The sequence below is a fragment of the Schistocerca piceifrons genome, chromosome 1 (assembly GCF_021461385.2).
Source record: "Schistocerca piceifrons isolate TAMUIC-IGC-003096 chromosome 1, iqSchPice1.1, whole genome shotgun sequence".
NCBI lineage: Eukaryota > Metazoa > Arthropoda > Insecta > Orthoptera > Acrididae > Schistocerca > Schistocerca piceifrons.
In genome coordinates this window covers 548,395,979-548,414,549 of record NC_060138.1, presented here as the reverse complement: position 1 = coordinate 548,414,549, position 18,571 = coordinate 548,395,979, and the positions used below count along the sequence as shown (strand labels likewise).

The 18,571-nt window shown below is 43.3% G+C and overlaps 1 protein-coding gene across 1 annotated transcript in view; it reads right to left on the bottom strand.

Moving 5' to 3' along the window:
• Nucleotides 1-18,026, bottom strand: part of LOC124748835 (probably inactive leucine-rich repeat receptor-like protein kinase At5g58150) — a 167,130-nt gene extending 149,104 nt beyond the window's left edge. Inside the window, exons 1-3 of the mRNA XM_047248963.1 lie at nucleotides 17,939-18,026; nucleotides 1,452-1,489; nucleotides 1,170-1,337 (exon numbers count right to left, since the gene is read on the bottom strand). Of these exons, the coding sequence (XP_047104919.1) occupies nucleotides 1,170-1,337; nucleotides 1,452-1,489; nucleotides 17,939-18,026 (294 nt within the window). The remainder of the gene's footprint in view (nucleotides 1-1,169; nucleotides 1,338-1,451; nucleotides 1,490-17,938) is intronic.
• Between the last annotated feature and the right edge of the window lie 545 nt (nucleotides 18,027-18,571).

Here is an 18,571-nt window from a genome sequence, read left to right as displayed (position 1 = left end):
AATAGCCACTTACCGTCGAAACAAAGAATTGAGAACCATATGTTTTCTGGTGTTCGGTTCGGTAAAAAACCTACGTCAGCGTCCGATCCTGACAGTTTCTGTACTTCCTGCAAAAATATGCCGCAATTTCTTTATTTTACAGTTTATAACAATGGTTTAAGAATTGACCAAGTAAGTAATGTCTGAAGTCGATCTGCCATTAATTTTAGTAAAGTTAGTGCTATTCGGAATACTAGACTTCTTTAAAATCTATCAAAACAGATTTAATAAATACAGAAATTGAGGTATCTTTACTCGAAGGGTCGAAGGGGCAAAGGGGGGCACAAACGGAATACTAATTCTGCCTGGGCAAGGGATTGAAAAAATATGTCGTCCTTGGTAGGAACATACAGTCATATGCCTCTAGAGACGTAGAGGAAGCAACGAAAAAAACTAAATTAGGGCCAGCCCGTGAACATTATGGTCTTTTCGCAAATAAAACAATGCTCTACATCACTTGGTTTCGTGACAGCAAACCCTCGGCACTTCTTTGTTATTTAATTCGATTAAGTAGCTGCGTGGAGTTTCATCTGTATACCAAACTTCTTTCAGTGATCATAAAATATTTTCGATCTCGAAAAAATTAAAAAAAAAGGCTCCACAGACGCATGCAAGGACGTAAAAAAAATGTCGAAAACACACCATTCCTATACTTGAAAGAATAAAATGAGTTTGGTGAGCTAAACACCTGATACAACTGTTTTTATTCACACATTAGTTAATTATTACTTCAGTTTGAGACAAATTCCTGTGATCGCCACTTCTGGTACACACAACAATCAGTCATTCACAAGAAACGACAAAAAATTTTTAGTGGTCGTTTGAGAGATTTTTGGTACGCAAACAAAAAGTCAACGCCTGACGCAAATGTAGGGTAATATTGGAAATACTGTCTGAAATTAGGCCGACAACGTTCGAAATGCTTTATGCACCGTAAATAAAAATTTGCTTTTGTTTACCGCTGAACTGACCTTTATTCTCGTTGTGGTGTCCAACAGTCAACGTCACTCGTGATCCCCACTCTCTCACATCACACCCAACACCAGAACTGTTAACACGATGCCACACACAGACGTCGGCACTCGGCTTGTCACGCACTCTGGCAGCAGAACACTGACGGCGCCACCTACCTCGAGGGCTATACCGCCGTACGTGCCGCCACCCCGCGCCGCATGCCGCTCGTTGCCCGCTGCTGCCGCCCGCTCGCTGTTGGCTGCCTCGGCCGCCGCTGGTCGACTGGACTGGACGCCTGGATGCGCCAACCAGTGGCGCCCCTGCGCCACCGCTGCCCGCGCAGACTGTGACGTCACAGCAGAAGTCGCGGTCCGCTATCTGCTCAGCCGTGCCACTGCCGCCGACTGCACCGGGGTTCGAGCACGACTACTCTCAGGCGAGAGAAACCGCTTACGTACTTGCAGGTGTGCTGTGTCCTTTCTCCTCAAACGGACCCCTGAAAGCAGAATCAGACACATTACTGGATAACTCCAAATGTGAAAATTACGGAATAGACTTGACGGTCACAGTTGTGATTATCAACTGTATTGAACTTTTTCACTAAGAGTTTCAGATTATTATACCCATATAATCAGTTGAATTTTATGTCAAATAGTAACGAATGGATCTTACTTGAGGAAATAAAGCAATCAACCACTCTTTACACACTGAAATGCCAAAGAATCTGATGAAGGCGTGCGTATTCAAATACAGAAAAATATGGCTCTGAGCACTATGGGACTTAACATCTGAGGTCATCAGTCCCCTAGAACTTAGAACTACGTAATCCTAACTAACCTATGGACATCACACACATCCATGCCCGAGGCAGGATTCGAACCTGCGACCGTAGCAGTCGCGCTGCTCCGGACTGAAGCGAGTAGAACCGCTCGGTCACCGCGGCCGGCTTCAAATACAGAGAGAAGTAAACAGGCACAATACGACACTGCCGTCGGCAACGCCTACATAAGACCGCAGGTGTCTTGGCGCAGTTGTTAGAACGGTTACTGCTGCTGCAATGGCAAATTATCAAGATTTAATTGAATTTGAACGTGATGTTATAGTCGGCGAACGAGCGATGGGACACAGCATCTCCGAGGTAGCGATGAAGTGGGGATTTTCCCGTACGACCATTCCACCAGTGTACCGTGAATATCAGGAACCGGATAAAACATCTAATTCCCGACGTCGCTGCGACCAGAAAAAAGATCCTAAGAGAACGGGACCAAACGACGACTGAAGAGAATCGTTCAACGTGACAGATGTGCAACCCGTCCGCAAATTGCTGCAGATTTCAATGCTGGGCCATCGACAAGTGTCAGCGTGCGAAACATTCAATAAAACGTCATCTAAACGGGCTTTCAGAGGCGAAAGTCCGCTCATGTACCCTTGATGACTGCACGGCACAAAGTTTTATGCTTCCCTTCGGTCCGTCAACATGTTGCCTGGTGGACGAATCTCATTTCAAATTGTATCGTGCGCGACGGGTATGGCGACAACCTCATGAATCCATGGATCCTGCATGTGATCAGGGGACTGTTCAAGCTGGTGGAGGCTCTGTAATTGTGCGGGGCGTGTGCAGTTAGAGAGATATGGGACTCCGGATACTCTAGATACGACTCTGACAGATGACACGTACGTAAGCATCCTGTCTGATCACCTGCATTCATTCATGCCCATTGTGCATTCCGACGGACTTGCGCAATTCCAGCAGGACAATGCGACACCACTTACATCCAGAATTGCTGCAGAGTGACTCCAGGAGCACTCTTTTGAGTTTAAACACTTCCGTTACCACCAAACTCTCCAGGCATGAGCATTATTGAGCATACGTGCTGTTCATGAGATATCTCCACCCCCTTTTACTCTTACTGATTTATGGACAGCCCTGCAGGATTCATGGTGTCAATCCCTTCCAGCATTATTTCAGACATTAGTCGAGCTCATGTCACGTCTTTTTGTGGCACTTCTTCTTCCTCGCGGGGATCCTAGGCAGGTGTACCAACTTCCTTGAGCCTTCAGTGTATAATCAGTGTATAATGTATACACGCATACTGAAGGGACGAATGAAAATTTTACCATCCCAGGGTTCTAATCGGGTCCCCGAGCTCACTAGGCAGATGCGGAAACCACTACGCTATCCTGTCACAGTAACAATTGTGCAAAGCCACTATGCTTGGTGCCGTAGTGGTTGGTGCACTGTCTAATGGGCAGGAATCCCGGGTTCGAATCCCGGCCTTGGTACATATTTTCATTCACGATTTCAGTCTGCATGCATGCATCATAGACCATAGATGACCATAGACGTTTGCGACCTGAAAGGGTCTCTGGTTTCATTTAGTTTTATTTACTCTTCATAGAGCTTTACTAGGTGGACCCTGTGGTATAAAAGGAGGTGGGGAATTTGTGTTGCCAGCAGAGAAGCAGTATCAACAGAATGAGACAGTTCAGGAGAACTCAGTGATTTCGAACTTTTTTTTTTAATTTAATCGTATGGCTAGGCCCACCCGTCGGGCAGGCCGTTCGCCGGGTGCTCGTCTTTCAATTTGACGCCACTTCGGCGACCTGCAGTCGATGAGGATGATGATGAGGACAGCACAACACCCAGTCCCTGGGCAGAGAAAATTCCCCGACCCAGCCGGGAGTCGAACGTGGTATAGTCATTAGATGGAACCTTAGTAACAAGTCGACTGTTGGCGACGTGACTGTTAGGTGGAAACGTGAAGGATCAATCACAACTAAACCAGCACCAGATGATCTCGTGTTCTGACGCACAATGTCCAGCGTGCACTATGGAGGGTGGTTGTAAAAACCTGTCACCAACTCCTTAGCAACTATGATTGTGTGTAGGTAGTTAAAATAATGGGGTAAAACGGTCAAGCGGCTCCTCATAAGCCACACGTTTATGTAGCCAGTACTAAGCGACGCTTGAGGTGGAGCAACGAGCGGCACTACTGGACGGTGGATGACGAAACGAGTGATGAATCATGCTACACGCAATGGCAACCTGATGGAAGGAGACTCTTACCTGCCTTCATGTGTAGTGCCAACAGTGAAATATACAGAGGAGTTGGTCTTACGGTATGGACGTGTTCCTCATGGTTAGGGTGTGGTACCCTTCTTGCGCCTAAGAAAACGCTAATTGTGGAAGGATATGAACACTTTTTACAGCAAAGTGTACTACACACAGTAGAGGAGCAGTTGTGGGACGTTGATTGCATCAGCACGACAATGTACCGTGTCATAAACCAGCATCTGTAAAGTAATGGTTTGCGGACAATATTATTCCTGAAATGGACCTGCCCATCGAGCGACCTAGATGTCACCGATGATGGTGCCACTAAAGCGGAGTTAACTAAATACAGTTTTCAGTTGTTCCTTCGCGAAAGAAGATGAAGTACATATCACAGAATTCGAAACCAGAACAGCTGTTAGAATGAGTGACATAAAAGTAGATATCTTAGGTGTTGCGAAACAACTCAGATCACTTAAGAAAGGCAAGTCTTCCGGTCCAGATGGTATACTAGTCAGGTTCCTTTCAGACTATGCAGACACAATGGCGCCTTTCTTAGCAATCATATACAACTGCTCACTTGACGAAAGGTCTGTTCCTATAGACTGGAAAGTAGCACAGGTCACACCAATATTCAAGACAGGAAATAGGAGTCAACCATTGAATTACAGACCCGTCTCACTGACCTCAATTTGCAGTAGGATTTTGGAGCGTGTACTGTACTCGAACATTATGAATCACCTTGAAGAAAGTGACTTATTGATACATAACCAACACGAATTCAGAAAATATCGTTCTTGTGCAACACAGCTAACTCTTTATTCCCACCGAGCGAGGTGGCGCAGTGGCTAGCTCACTGGACTCACATTCGGGAGGACGACGGTTCAATCCCGTGTCCGGCCACCCTCATTTAGGTTTACCGTGATTTCCCTAAATCGCTCCAGGCAAATGCCGGGATGGTTCCTTCGAAAAGTGCACGGCCGACTTCCTTTCCCGTCCTTTCCTAATCCGATGAGACCGATGACCTCGCTGTCTGGTCTCCACCCCCAAAACAACCCAACACTTTATTCCCATGAAGTAATGAGTGCTGTCGACAAGGGATCTTAGATCGATTCTATATTACTAGATTTCCAGAAGGCTTTTCATACCGTTCCTCACAAGCGACTATTAATCAAATTGCGTACATATGAAGTATCGTCTCAGTTGTGTGACTGGATTCGTGGTTTCCTCTCACAAAGGTCACAGTTCATAGTGATAGACGGTAAATCATACAGTAGAACACAAGTGATATGTAGCGTTCCGCAAGGTAGTGTCATAGGCCTTCTGCTGTTCCTGATTTACATAAATAATCGGAGTGGCCGAGCGGTTCTAGGCGCTTCAGTCTGGAACCGCGAGACCGCTACGGTCGCAGATTCGAATCCTGCCTCGGGCATGGATGTGTGTGATGTCCTTAGGTTAGTAAGGCTTAAGTAGTTCTAAGTTCTAGGAGACTGATGACCTCAGATGTTAAGTCCCATAGTGCTCAGAGCCATTTGAACCATTTGAACCATAAATGATCTAGGTGATAATTTGAGCAGCCCCCTTAGATTGTTTGCAGATGACGCCGTAATTTAACGTCTAGTAAAATCATCAGACGATCAATTCCAATTACAAAATGATCTAGAGAGAATTTCTGTATGGTGCGAAAAGTGGCAATTGTCACTAAACAAAGAAAAATGTGAGGTCATCCACATGGGTACTAAAGGAAATCCAATAAATTTTGGGTATACGATAAATCGCACAAATCTAAAGGCTGTCAATTCGACTAAATACCTAGGAATTACAATTACGAGCAACTTAAATTGGAAAGACACGTAGATAATATTGTGGGGAAGGCGAAACAAAGACTGCACTTTATTGGCAGAAAGCTTAGGAGATACCACAAACCCACTAAAGAGACAGCCTACATTACACTTTTCCGTCCTCTGCTGGAATATTGCTGCGCGGTGTGAAATACTTACCGGGTAGGATTGACGGAGGACATCGAAAAAGTGCAAAAAAGGGCAGCCCGTTCCGTGCCATCGCCAAAAAGGGATGAAAGTGTCACTGATATGATACGCGAGTTGGGTTGGCAGTCACTGAAACAAAGGCGGTTTTCTTTGCGGAGAGATCTATTTACGAAATTTCAATCACCAACTTTCTCTTCCGAATGCGAAAATATTTTGTTTACTCCCACCTACGTAAGGAGAAATGATCATAATAATAATATAAGAGAAATCAGAGCTCGAACGGAAAGATCTAGTTGTTTCTTTTTCAAACGCGCCATTCGAGAGTGGAATGTTAAAGATGTAGTATGAAAATGGTTCGATGAACCCTCCGCCAGGCTCTTAAGTGTGAATTGCAGAGGAACCATGTAGATGTAGATGTAGACTGATCTAAATCCAATGGCTTACCTTTTGTGTGTGTTAGAAAGTCGACTTCGCTTCAGACCGCAGAGTTCTATATCACTCCCGGTTGTTGAGGAAGAATGGGCTGCTATTCCCCCAGAGACAGTCAGACACTGCACTGAATGTGTCCTAAGCAAAGTTTAAAGCATCATGAAGGTGGAGGGTGGACACACATCATAATAATGTCCACTAGTAGGTGTCTGGATGCTGCGTGGTTAAGACGTATGGAGCAAGTCGTTGGCAGTGGTTCAACATTTTAAATGTGGAAACTGAACAAATACTTTTTACGTTCACTCTCATTTCTTGTTTAAAAAGTCGTTATTCAGAAGAGTCTGGGTTTAAATTAAAAGCTGTGGAGTTTTGAAAACAACACTTATTTCATTTCAGAAAAATTCTCCGAAAACAAATAAACTCTTTGTGTTCGTGAAACATTCTTCGAAGGGATTCAGGAAAGAAATACTCGCTGGCCAGCTTCGAACATTTCCATTTGACACCTTTTCTTATCCTCACTTCCTCAACCAGGGCTAACAGGTGTATCTTACTCCCACAGTATTTTTGTAGAAATAATGAATCGTATAAACATCAAATTTGGTGAGATTTCTTCAGGAGTCTTAAATTATGCCCTTTTAACCCATGCTAAACCATAGAGGTGCTAGGATGTCTAACTATCAATCATTGTTATATGTGTACGTTACACATCAACTTTTAAACCATTAGGTCGATTTCAGTCAAATGTCGTAATAAGTCACTATTTGAAAGGGAGCATCGTGGGTTGTTGTTGTTGTTGTGGTATTCAGTCCTGAGACTGGTTTGATGCAGCTCTCCATGCTACTCTATCCTGTGCAAGCTTCTTCATCTCCCAGTACCTACTGCAACCTACATCCTTCTGAATCTGCTTAGTGTATTCATCTCTTGGTCTCCCTCTACGATTTTTACCCTCCATGCTGTCCTCCAATGCTAAATTTGTGATCCCTTGATGCCTCAAAACATGTCCTACCAACCGATCCCTTCTTCTAGTCAAGTTGTGCCACAAACTTCTCTTCTCCCCAATCCTATTCAATACCTCCTCATTAGTTATGTGATCTACCCATCTAATCTTCAGCATTCTTCTGTAGCACCACATTTCAAAAGCGTCTATTCTCTTCTTGTCCAAACTATTTACCGTCCATGTTTCACTTCCATACATGGCTACACTCCATACAAATACTTTCAGAAATAACTTCCTGACACTTAAATCTATACTCGATGTTAACAAATTTCTCTTCTTCAGTAACGCTTTCCTTGCCATTGCCAGTCTACATTTTATATCCTCTCTATTTCGTCCATCATCAGTTATTTTGCTCCCCAAATAGCAAAACTCCTTTACTACTTTAAGTGTCTCATTTCCTAATCTAATACCCTCACCATCACCCGACTTAACTCGACTACATTCCATTATCCTCGTTTTGCTTTTGTTGATGTTCATCTTATATCCTCCTTTCAAGACACTGTCCATTCCGTTCAACTGCTCTTCCAAGTCCTTTGCTGTCTCTGACAGAATTACAATGTCATCGGCGAACCTCAAAGTTTTTATGTCTTCTCCATGGATTTTAATACCTACTCCGAATTTTTCTTTTGTTTCCTTTACTGCTTGCTCAATATACAGATTGAATAACATCGGGGAGAGGCTACAACCCTGTCTTACTCCCTTCCCAACCACTGCTTCCCTTTCATCTCCCTCAACTCTTATAACTGCCATCTGGTTTCTGTACAAGTTGTAAATAGCCTTTCGCTCCCTGTATTTTACCCCTGCCACCTTTAGAATTTGAGAGAGAGTATTCCAGTCAACATTGTCAAAAGCTTTCTCTAAGTCTACAAATGCTAGAAACGTAGGTTTGCCTTTCCTTAATCTTTCTTCTAAGATAAGTCGTAAGCTCAGTATTGCCTCACGTGTTCCAGTATTTCTACAGAATCCAAACTGATCTTCCCCGAGGTCGGCTTCTACTAGTTTTTCCATTCGTCTGTAAAGAATTCGTGTTAGTACTTTGCAGCTGTGGCTTATTAAACTGATTGTTCGGTAATTTTCACATCTGTCAACACCTGCTTTCTTTGGGATTGGAATTATTACATTCTTCTTGAAGTCTGAGGGTATTTCGCCTGTCTCATACATCTTGCTCACCAGATGGTAGAGTTTTGTCAGGACTGGCTCTCCCAAGGCCGTCAGTAGTTCCAATGGAATGTTGTCTACTCCGGGGGCCTTGTTTCGACTCAGGTCCTTCAGTGCTCTGTCAGACTCTTCACGCAGTATCATATCTCCCATTTCATCTTCATCCACATCCTCTTCCATTTCCATAATATTGTCCTCAAGTGCATCGCCCTTGTATAGCCCTCTATATACTCCTTCCACCTTTCTGCTTTCCCTTCTTTGCTTAGAACTGGGTTTCCATCTGAGCTCTTGATGTTTATACATGTGGTTCTCTTATCTCCAAAAGTCTCTTTAATTTTCCTGTAGACAGTATCTATTTTACCCCTAGTGAGATAAGCCTCTACATCCTTACATTTGTCCTCTAGCCATCCCTCCTTAGCCATTTTGCACTTCCTGTCGATCTCATTTTTGAGACGTTTGTATTCCTTTTTGCCTGCTTCATTTACTGCATTTTTATATTTTCTCCTTTCATCAATTAAATTCAATATTTCTTCTGTTACCCAAGGATTTCTACTAACCCTCTTCTTTTTACCTACTTGATCGTCTGCTGCCTTCACTACTTCATCCCTCAGAGCTACCCATTCTTCTTGTACTGTATTTCTTTCCCCCATTCCTTTCAATTGTTCCCTTATGCTCTCCCTGAAACTCTGTACAACCTCTGGTTCTTTCAGTTTATCCAGGTCCCATCTCCTTAAATTCCCACCTTTTTGCAGTTTCTTCAGTTTTAATCTACAGGTCATAACCAATAGATTGTGGTCAGAGTCCACATCTGCCCCTGGAAATGTCTTACAATTTAAAACCTGGTTCCTAAATCTCTGTCTTACCATTATATAATCTATCTGATACCTTTTAGTATCTCCAGGGTTCTTCCATGTATACAACCTTCTATCATGATTCTTAAACCAAGTGTTAGCTATGATTAAGTTGTGCTCTGTGCAAAATTCTATCAGGCGGCTTCCTCTTTCATTTCTTAGCCCCAATCCATATTCACCTACTACGTTTCCTTCTCTCCCTTTTCCTACACTCGAATTCCAGTCACCCATGACTATTAAATTTTCGTCTCCCTTCACTATCTGAATAATTTCTTTTATTTCATCATACATTTCTTCAATTTCTTCGTGATCTGCAGAGCTAGTTGGCATATAAACTTGTACTACTGTAGTAGGTGTGGGCTTCGTATCTATCTTGGCCACAATAATGCGTTCACTATGCTGTTTGTAGTAGCTTACCCGCATTCCTATTTTCCTATTCATTATTAAACCTACTCCTGCATTACCCCTATTTGACTTTGTGTTTATAACCCTGTAGTCACCTGACGAGAAGTCTTGTTTCTCCTGCAACCGAACTTCACTAATTCCCACTATATCTAACTTCAACCTATCCATTTCCCTTTTTAAATTTTCTAACCTACCTGCCCGATTAAGGGATCTGACATTCCACGCTCCGATCCGTAGAACGCCAGTTTTCTTTCTCCTGATAACGACATCCTCTTGAGTAGTCCCCGCCCGGAGATCCGAATGGAGGACTATTTTACCTCCGGAATATTTTACCCAAGAGGACGCCATCATCATTTAATCATACAGTAAAGCTGCATGCCCTCGGGAAAAATTACGGCCGTGATTTCCCCTTGCTTTCAGCCGTTAGCAGTACCAGCACAGCAAGGCCGTTTTGGTTATTGTTACAAGGCCAGATCAGTCAATCATCCAGACTGTTGCCCTTGCAACTACTGAAAAGGCTGCTGCCCCTCTTCAGGAACCACACGTTTGTCTGGCCTCTCAACAGATACCCCTCCGTTGTGGTTGTACCTACGGTACGGCTATCTGTATCGCTGAGGCACGCAAGCCTCCCCACCAACGGCAAGGTCCATGGTTCATACTGGCATTTGCCTGCATTTGCCTGAAGCGATGCAACACAGTATTTGTATGCGGTCGACTTAATAAGGAGTATTACTTGTTGCTGGAATTTGCATTAATGTGAAGAGCATCGTGGGTATAAAAACCATACACTTCATATAGCGCTGGAGGTGGAGGTGAAAAGAGCGCGCACGCATAATCTACGTACGTTTGGAGCAATTTCGCCCCACTTTTATACACACATGATTCATTATTTGTATTTTTTATGTAATTATTTGTATAAAAATACTGTGTTGGTATTATACCCCTACCACACCTTGGGTAACGGGGATGGGGAAGCCGTAAGGTCAAACAATATTTCACATTTATGCTAAGACGCGTTTCGGGCTCTCTCCTTCCTCAACAGGCCTAATAAATTTTTATTTTAGTCAATATAGCGTTTTTATCGGCTGCATTTTGAATGCTGCAACTGCCTTTTATTTCGTAACTTGCAGTCCTCTTTTTCTCTTTTATGTGCATAGTACACACATTTTTAGCTGCTCTGATGCAACACAGTATTTGCATGCGGTCGACTTAATAAGGAGTATTACTTGTTGCTGGAATTTGCATTAATGTGAAGAGCAACAGTATGCCGTGCCCGGAAAAGCGACAATGTACACAGGAAAGCTTCGGAATTGGTTATGGGTGGAAACTCCAATAGAAACTGAAGAGTAACTGGTTGGCAAGGTCCTAACTGCCAGTCTCATTGTACAACAGCACAATAGCGTCTTATGAGAGAGAGAGGCCAGATGTTTATTGGCCGTTGTAGGAGGAGGAGGAGATTATTGTTTAACGTCCCGTCGACAACGAGGTCATTAGAGACGGAGCGCAAGCACGGGTGAGGGAAGGATGGGGAAGGAAATCGGCCGTGCCCTTTCAAAGGAACCATCCCGGCATTTGCCTGAAGCGATTTAGGGAAATCACGGAAAACCTAAATCATGATGGCCGGAGACGGGATTGAACCGTCGTCCTCCCGAATGCGAGTCCAGTGTGCTAACCACTGCGCCTCCTCGCTCGGTGGCCGTTGTAATGTGTGCATTTGTGCTGGTGACACTTTCAACAATTTCTACGAGCTTAGGTTGTTCCTGTGAGGTTTAAGTTGCTTATGTCAATAAAAGACTAAATATTAATTTCCGACCATTAGCTCCTGATCTCGAAATACTAAGTTAACCGTGTATTCGTTCCCTTTCATGAGCTATTCCTCAATCGCAGGTCCAGTCCGTTCTTAGAGAAGGTAGCTGACTCAGAAGACGACTTATTTGTGGTGTCTTTTTCATAACTAATTCGTCAAAAAAGTCAACTTAGTTCTGCTAATGTATAGGATATTTTAGTGAGATCGATGTTACGTTTTGCACAACGGTGCTAATTCACGCATCTTATGCTTTTTCTAAATAACCTCTTCTCACCAAGCCAAAAAACAATAATTATTGTTAAAAAAGAACAGCGTCTACGCGGCCTCATGGAACTCGTCCTCTCGACATCCCTGATTCGCGAGGCAAATACAAAAGCAGCAGTCTATGACTACGGTACGCAGCAGACGATCCCCAGTTAAACAGAACCAAAGGAAAAAATTAAATATATTAAATAATAGACCACTAAAACAGCGGCGACACCACGAAGATAAAATCGGGTGTGTTGACATGGGATGCCACTAGATACACAACGTTATCGCTTCTAGTTCACGAGGTCCGCCAGTCACGATACCCTACTTGTTTCACTTCGATTTCTGTTCTCTTTTCCTTGTGTTTCCTTTCCTTTTTTAGTGCGTTTCTTTTCCTCTTGTTTTGCCTCTGCATAAGAAGATTTGGAACTGCGTCAGGCCTGTGCCTTTTAGCCGTTCTCCTTGTTCGCTGCCCGTCTTCGTCCCTTCACCGCATGTGTTCCTGTTTCTATGCGTTTGGGCGCTGATGACCACGCTGTTTAGCGCCCGAAAACCTCAAACCACACACACACACACACACACACACACACCGCTTCTAGTTCACGTATGCAACGTTACTGCTCTGAGACAGAAGGGCAAATGAATGGCTCCGAATAAAGCTCGCCTCGTAAATGTTCTAGGGACGAGCTGTACACCGTCTGCTTTACGACCTGTTGCTGTATTAGCAAAATACTTTATTAAAAGGGGATCCTTCGGTAGAACAATTGAGAGTAGACAAGTTCTATGAACTGGAAATCAGTGAACGTAAACAAACGGGGAAACATTTGTAATCAACATAGGCGGCACTGCAATTTAACTTTTAATATCAGACGGTTTATTCAGTAAGGTCCAAACTCCTACTGAATGGTGCGAAATATATCATAGTCCTTGAATTATCTTGTGTGACACGAAAAATGACAGAATCCCCACTCAGGATCAAGCCACGACATGTACTCAGTACGTGAATTTCTTCATCTGCATTCTTATAAGCCCGTAGCTTAGACCCGAAGTGTCTCTACATAAATTCAATCACTCTACTCTGCCGCAGTCCTCTACGGCATGTCCGGAACTGTTCTCCCTTCTGTTCGTCCATCCTGCTCCCAAGAGCACCTCTTCCACCACCAACACGCACCCACGTTATGACACTTCAGCCAGTGAGAGTTCAGGAGCTTCCCACCAGGGTACGCACGTGGTACAATACTTTCACATACATACAAATCGACCACCACTCCTACTCTAATGATTCTGTAACTAAAGAGCTACATATTCTAACTGACAGTTTATGCCATGACTATCTGCCCACACCAATTCCTATCATTTTTAATTACATATCTTGTTAACATCGATCTATTTGTGTATCTAACACGCCCTCATTGATATTGTAATCCTCATTGATCACAGATTAATAAATTTATTTGCCAGTAACTACATACTACTTCATTTTATTAGTGTAATTGTGAAGAACGATCTAGTTCGACATCCTTAGACGTACGAGGAGTGACTAGAAAATAACAGGACTATTGCTGCAAACAATTTTATTTCAAAAACATACATATTTACTTTCTGTCACTCTCAGTATACCCCCCCCCCCCCCCTCCTCTATCCCTACAACGCTCCATGCGAATTTTCCGTCGATGAAAACAGTGATGGGAGTCTCTCTCCGTGAGCTCCTTGGTGACGCTTACCAGTTTTGCTTTCACTGTTTCGATGCACTGAAATCTTGTTTTTTTTTTTTTTTTTAATGCAGATTTGACCTCGAGGAATAGATAGAAGTCACATGATGCTAATTCAAGCGAATAAGATGGGTGCCCTAACACTGAGACTCTGTACGTCTCTACAAACCTCTTAAGTAGGAAATGTGGTATGAGCTGGTGCATTGTCTTGATGCAGAACCAGTGACTTGTTTTTCCACAATTCGGATGGCTTTTTTTCTTATTTTCTCGAGGAGTTGACCAACAATTTCAAGGAAGTAATGTTCATTAATACTCTGACCTTCAGGAACCCAGTGAAGATACACAATTCCATAAATATCGCGATAAAAACAATTATCATCGCTTTGAATCTTGATTTGTTTATTCGAGCTTTTTTCACGCTTGGTGAAATTGTTATCTTCCAACGCATGAATTGGTGCTTCCGTTTCTGCCTTTCTGGATCATAAGCGAAAAATCAAAATTCGTCTCATTTTATCATTCTTTCCAAGAAAGTAGGATCATTTTCAATGGTATTCAAAGGATCATTGCAAACATTTTCAAGACCTTTTTGATCAATCGTGAGAATTTTCGGCAGCAGTTTCACACATACGAGGGTTGGAACTTCAATAGTGGCAACTATTTATTTACAGCTCGTACAAAATAGATACGTGTTTCAAAGTTTTACTGACCTTCATTGCAGTCACTCACCTGCAATGTGTACAACCCGTTGCCAGTGATGTGGAAGTCGTAGGATACTCTTAGCACTGCCAGTTGTGTTGAAAGTTCGAGTGGCGGGATCTATTGCCCTTCAAATTTGTAGCAGTTCTGAAGCGAATGCCGTGAAGTGTTTCCTTCACTTTAGAAATCGAGTTGAACTCACGAGGCCGGCCGCGGTGGTCTCGCGGTTCTAGGCGCGCAGTTCGGAACCGCGCGACTGCTACGGTCGCAGGTTCGAATCCTGCCTCGCGCATGGATGTGTGTGATGTCCTTAGGTTAGTTAGGTTTAAGTAGTTCTAAGTTCTAGGGGACTGATGACCACAGCTGATAAGTCCCATAGTGCTCAGAGCCATTTGAACCATTTATTGAACTCACGAGGGCTTAAGTCAACGGAGTGCAGTAGATGGTATAGCACTTAGCAGCCCCATGAGTCAAACATATCAGTATTAGCTTGCATCCATCACTCTCCTATAAAATGATGTTCAGATACTGCAGAAAGTGTCACCACTTCTTTCTCTATGCTGTTCATTTGTGGAACACAACCTACGACCAGCTTAGAGACAGAAGTGATGACACTTCGTGCAGGACCTGACCATCATCTTGCAGGACAATACTCAAGCACGTACAGTGCAAGCTGTTACTGATTTGTTTGACTGATGGGGCTGCTAAGTGCTATACCACCTACTGCATTCCCCTGACTTAAGCCCTCGTCAGTAAAACTTTGAAACACGTATCTATTTTGTACGAGCTGTAAATAAATAGTTGCCACTATTAAAGTTCCAACCCTCGTACTTTTCTCATTTTAAATTGTTTAAGTATAATTTACCTTACGCATTCTTTGTCAGTTCCTAGTTTCAGCACTCGATCGAATACTCAATCTACAGTCAGATCGAATTATATTATCCACTTTTTCAATATTTTCATCCGCTTTTGAAGTTGATGGAAGTCCCAGGCGTGAGTCATCTTCAACGTCTTCTTGGCCGTCTTGGAAACGCTTGAACCACTCAAGAACTCGGATATGTGATAAACAGTCTTCGCCAAACACTTCTTCTAGTAAAAGACAGGTTTCAGTAGCAGTTTTATCCAAGTTTCATGTGAAACTTGACGACAGTTCGTTGCTCTATATTACACGCATTATTTTCCTGGCAAAACTAAATAACAGCTCTTACACAAACGAGGACAATGGCCATACTGATTTTTCTACAGGCACCAGGGTACCGCATTAGCCTGCGAAGGTTTCACGTTCCACAGCTATTGGTTGTTCATCTTCGGCACATGCGTATTTACTATGCGACAGCTTCAGTCCCGTTATTGTATAGCTACATCTCGCATAAACTTAATATTATAGAATATTTAACATCAACGGTGTAATATTGGTTGTTACCCTCAGTGATGTCTACTCCGCAACGCTGTTATCGGCCGTATGGTTTATTCTGCATCAGAAAATCATTTATTACTTGGTAAGTGTAAACATATGTGGTGGAGTGAATGGTCTAATTGTAAATATGTTTATGATTGCAGTTGGCAACTTTTTGTACGATGTAATGCATTGTGTTGATTGATTTGATGCTCTTGCACTCACACTACCAGTTTCTCTAGCCTCAGTTCATGTTATTAAAGTGAGGAATATGTCTACCGTTAGCCGGTCGTGTACTCCAGGGTCCTGCTACCTGCGGTCCATCGCGGCTACCCTGAATCAGCCTCTACTCGCCCTGCCGGTAAAACCCAGTCGCTCGCTCGTGCTAATCTTGTCATTGTCCATAGGCCCTCTCCATACCTGCTTAGCAGCAATCATTACTGAGGTATAGCTTTCTGTTCTTATTTATTCAGACTCAAAACCCACTTAAGTCTCTGTTATGTTTCACTGCTACCTGGGAACTCTCCCGAGACTCGTTAATGCGTTCTCCGCCGCTCAACAAACGTTAACTGCTTGTTATGACCATTTCGACGAAGGGTTCCTTCCTCAACTCGTTACATTACAATACTTCTACTTAATTTGACATTTAGTTTCCTGGATGCGACATTAAGTAGCACCTAGCATAACTAATGATAGAGCACATCCTATATTGGCGTCTTACACAGCAGTGCAAACAACTTGGTGGTACATGAAGCTATGAGACTTACCTAAAGAATTTAAAAGTATTCAGTACAAATACACTAACATGTACATTTAGTATTAAATTAACTTGAACATTTAAATTACAATAACAGTAACTGTAGAGCTCTGACTTTTAGACGTTTTTTAAGCATTTGCGTGCATTTACGCAATTTATTGCTTGCTTTAATACATCAACTCATTTGAAACGATATTTGTATCTTCTGAAACAGCACACGGTATTGCTCCACAGCACAGAATTCGTCGTTACTTTTTCAATCATTTCACATTACCTTAAAGATGTTCTGTCCTCAGCTCGTGGTCTCGCGGTACCGTTCTCGCTTCGCGAGCACGATGTTCTGGGTTCGATTCCCGGCGGGGTCAGGGATTGTCACCTGCTCCGAGATGACGGTGTTGTTGTGTCATCTCCATCATCATCATTCATCATCATTACGGCCGGAGGAAGGCAATGGCAAACCACCTCCACTAGGGCCTTGCATAGTACGGCGGTGCGGGTCTCCCGCATCGTTCCCCTACGCTCTGTCAACGAGTATGGGACTTCATCATGAAAGGTGTTCTGGTGTCGGACTCCCTACACTTCAGAGTTGCAGAATCTCTCGGAGACGAGCCCGGGACCAGACGACAAGTACTGCGACCACGCATAAGTTATTTTGCAGCTACAGCCAACAATGAAGATGTGAGATCTGTCGGGGAAGTGATCAATATATTACATTCTAACGAATCCCAGGAGTTCAGACCCTGAACGGTCTCCCCAGTGGAATTGACACACACATAAGTGGCACTGTAAATGACGCAATTACCCGGCTCAAATACTTGATTATTTGAAGCTTTCCCAACAGTTCTTTCATTTATCAAAAAGAGCTCCATGTTAACATCAGTTTACCCAGTAACCAACAGTAATGACTTTCTTAATGTGAGTTCAAATTTTTATTCTACTATCCCTCTAATGAATTCATACTAAATTTTGTTTCAATTAGGCATTTATGTACTTCAGTAACTTCTACCCATCTCAATATGATACTTAAAGTTCCAGTTAACTATTCTTATTCCATTCTTTACATTATATCACTTAATTCCTCATGAATTTGCGACCACCATGCACCTAGAGCGCGCCCATGCCCTCAAATTTTTGTACGTCCTTGCACACAGAAATAGAGACTTTTGCGCTATTATTTCCGAACTATTCCAGGTGTTAAACCTTTAGAGTGCAGCCTACACGTCGCTCCCCTGTTTGAATACTTTTGAATTTTACTTTATGCTTCTTACTCTCTAGCTTTAATTTCGCTTATGCTCAAATCTTCCTTGCCACTACAAAATACTTCTTCGGAATTCGAGGTAACTTTAATTTCTATCACTTCCAGACTGATTTTCGCCCCCTGTTCTAACGCATCATTTCCAACATTTTCATCATAGACGTTAACTTTAGATACATTTCAGTTTCATTACCTCCTTTAAATAAATCATCACACACTTTCGTTGCACCCAGCTCTTTTCCTCTTCTCTCAAGCTCCTTTGTCACCACGTGGCCGGTCATATGGACAGCAGAGATCATATCCCGGCGTGTAAAGGTCGGTGGTTCACATGGCTCTGAGCACTATGGGACTTAAAATCTGAGGTCATCAGTCCCCTAGAACTTAGAACTACTTAAACCTAACTAACCTAAGGACATCACACACATCCATGCCCGAGGCAGGATTCGAACCTGCGACCGTAGCGGTCACGCGGTTCCAGACTGAAGCACCTAGAACCGCTCGGCCGGCAAAGGTCGGTGGCTGTGCACTATCTTTGAGGCCTCCCTAACGTTATCTTTCAACGAGATTACGCGAGACCGCATGTGGCCCGTGCTGTCCTGACCTACCGCTGTACAAAGGATGTTCGACTGTTGGCCTGGCGAGCACTTGCTCCAGATGTCTTACAGTCGGAAACATCTGATGATGGGCCACAACTATTCGTCGGCCCCACACCTGATGAACTCTAACATAGAACAGAGACAGCATGGAATGGCGGATTCGTATCTGTCATTCAACCTTATCTTGTCTCGATCCCCAGGTGGATCAGTCTTTGTTACAGCCAGAGCTG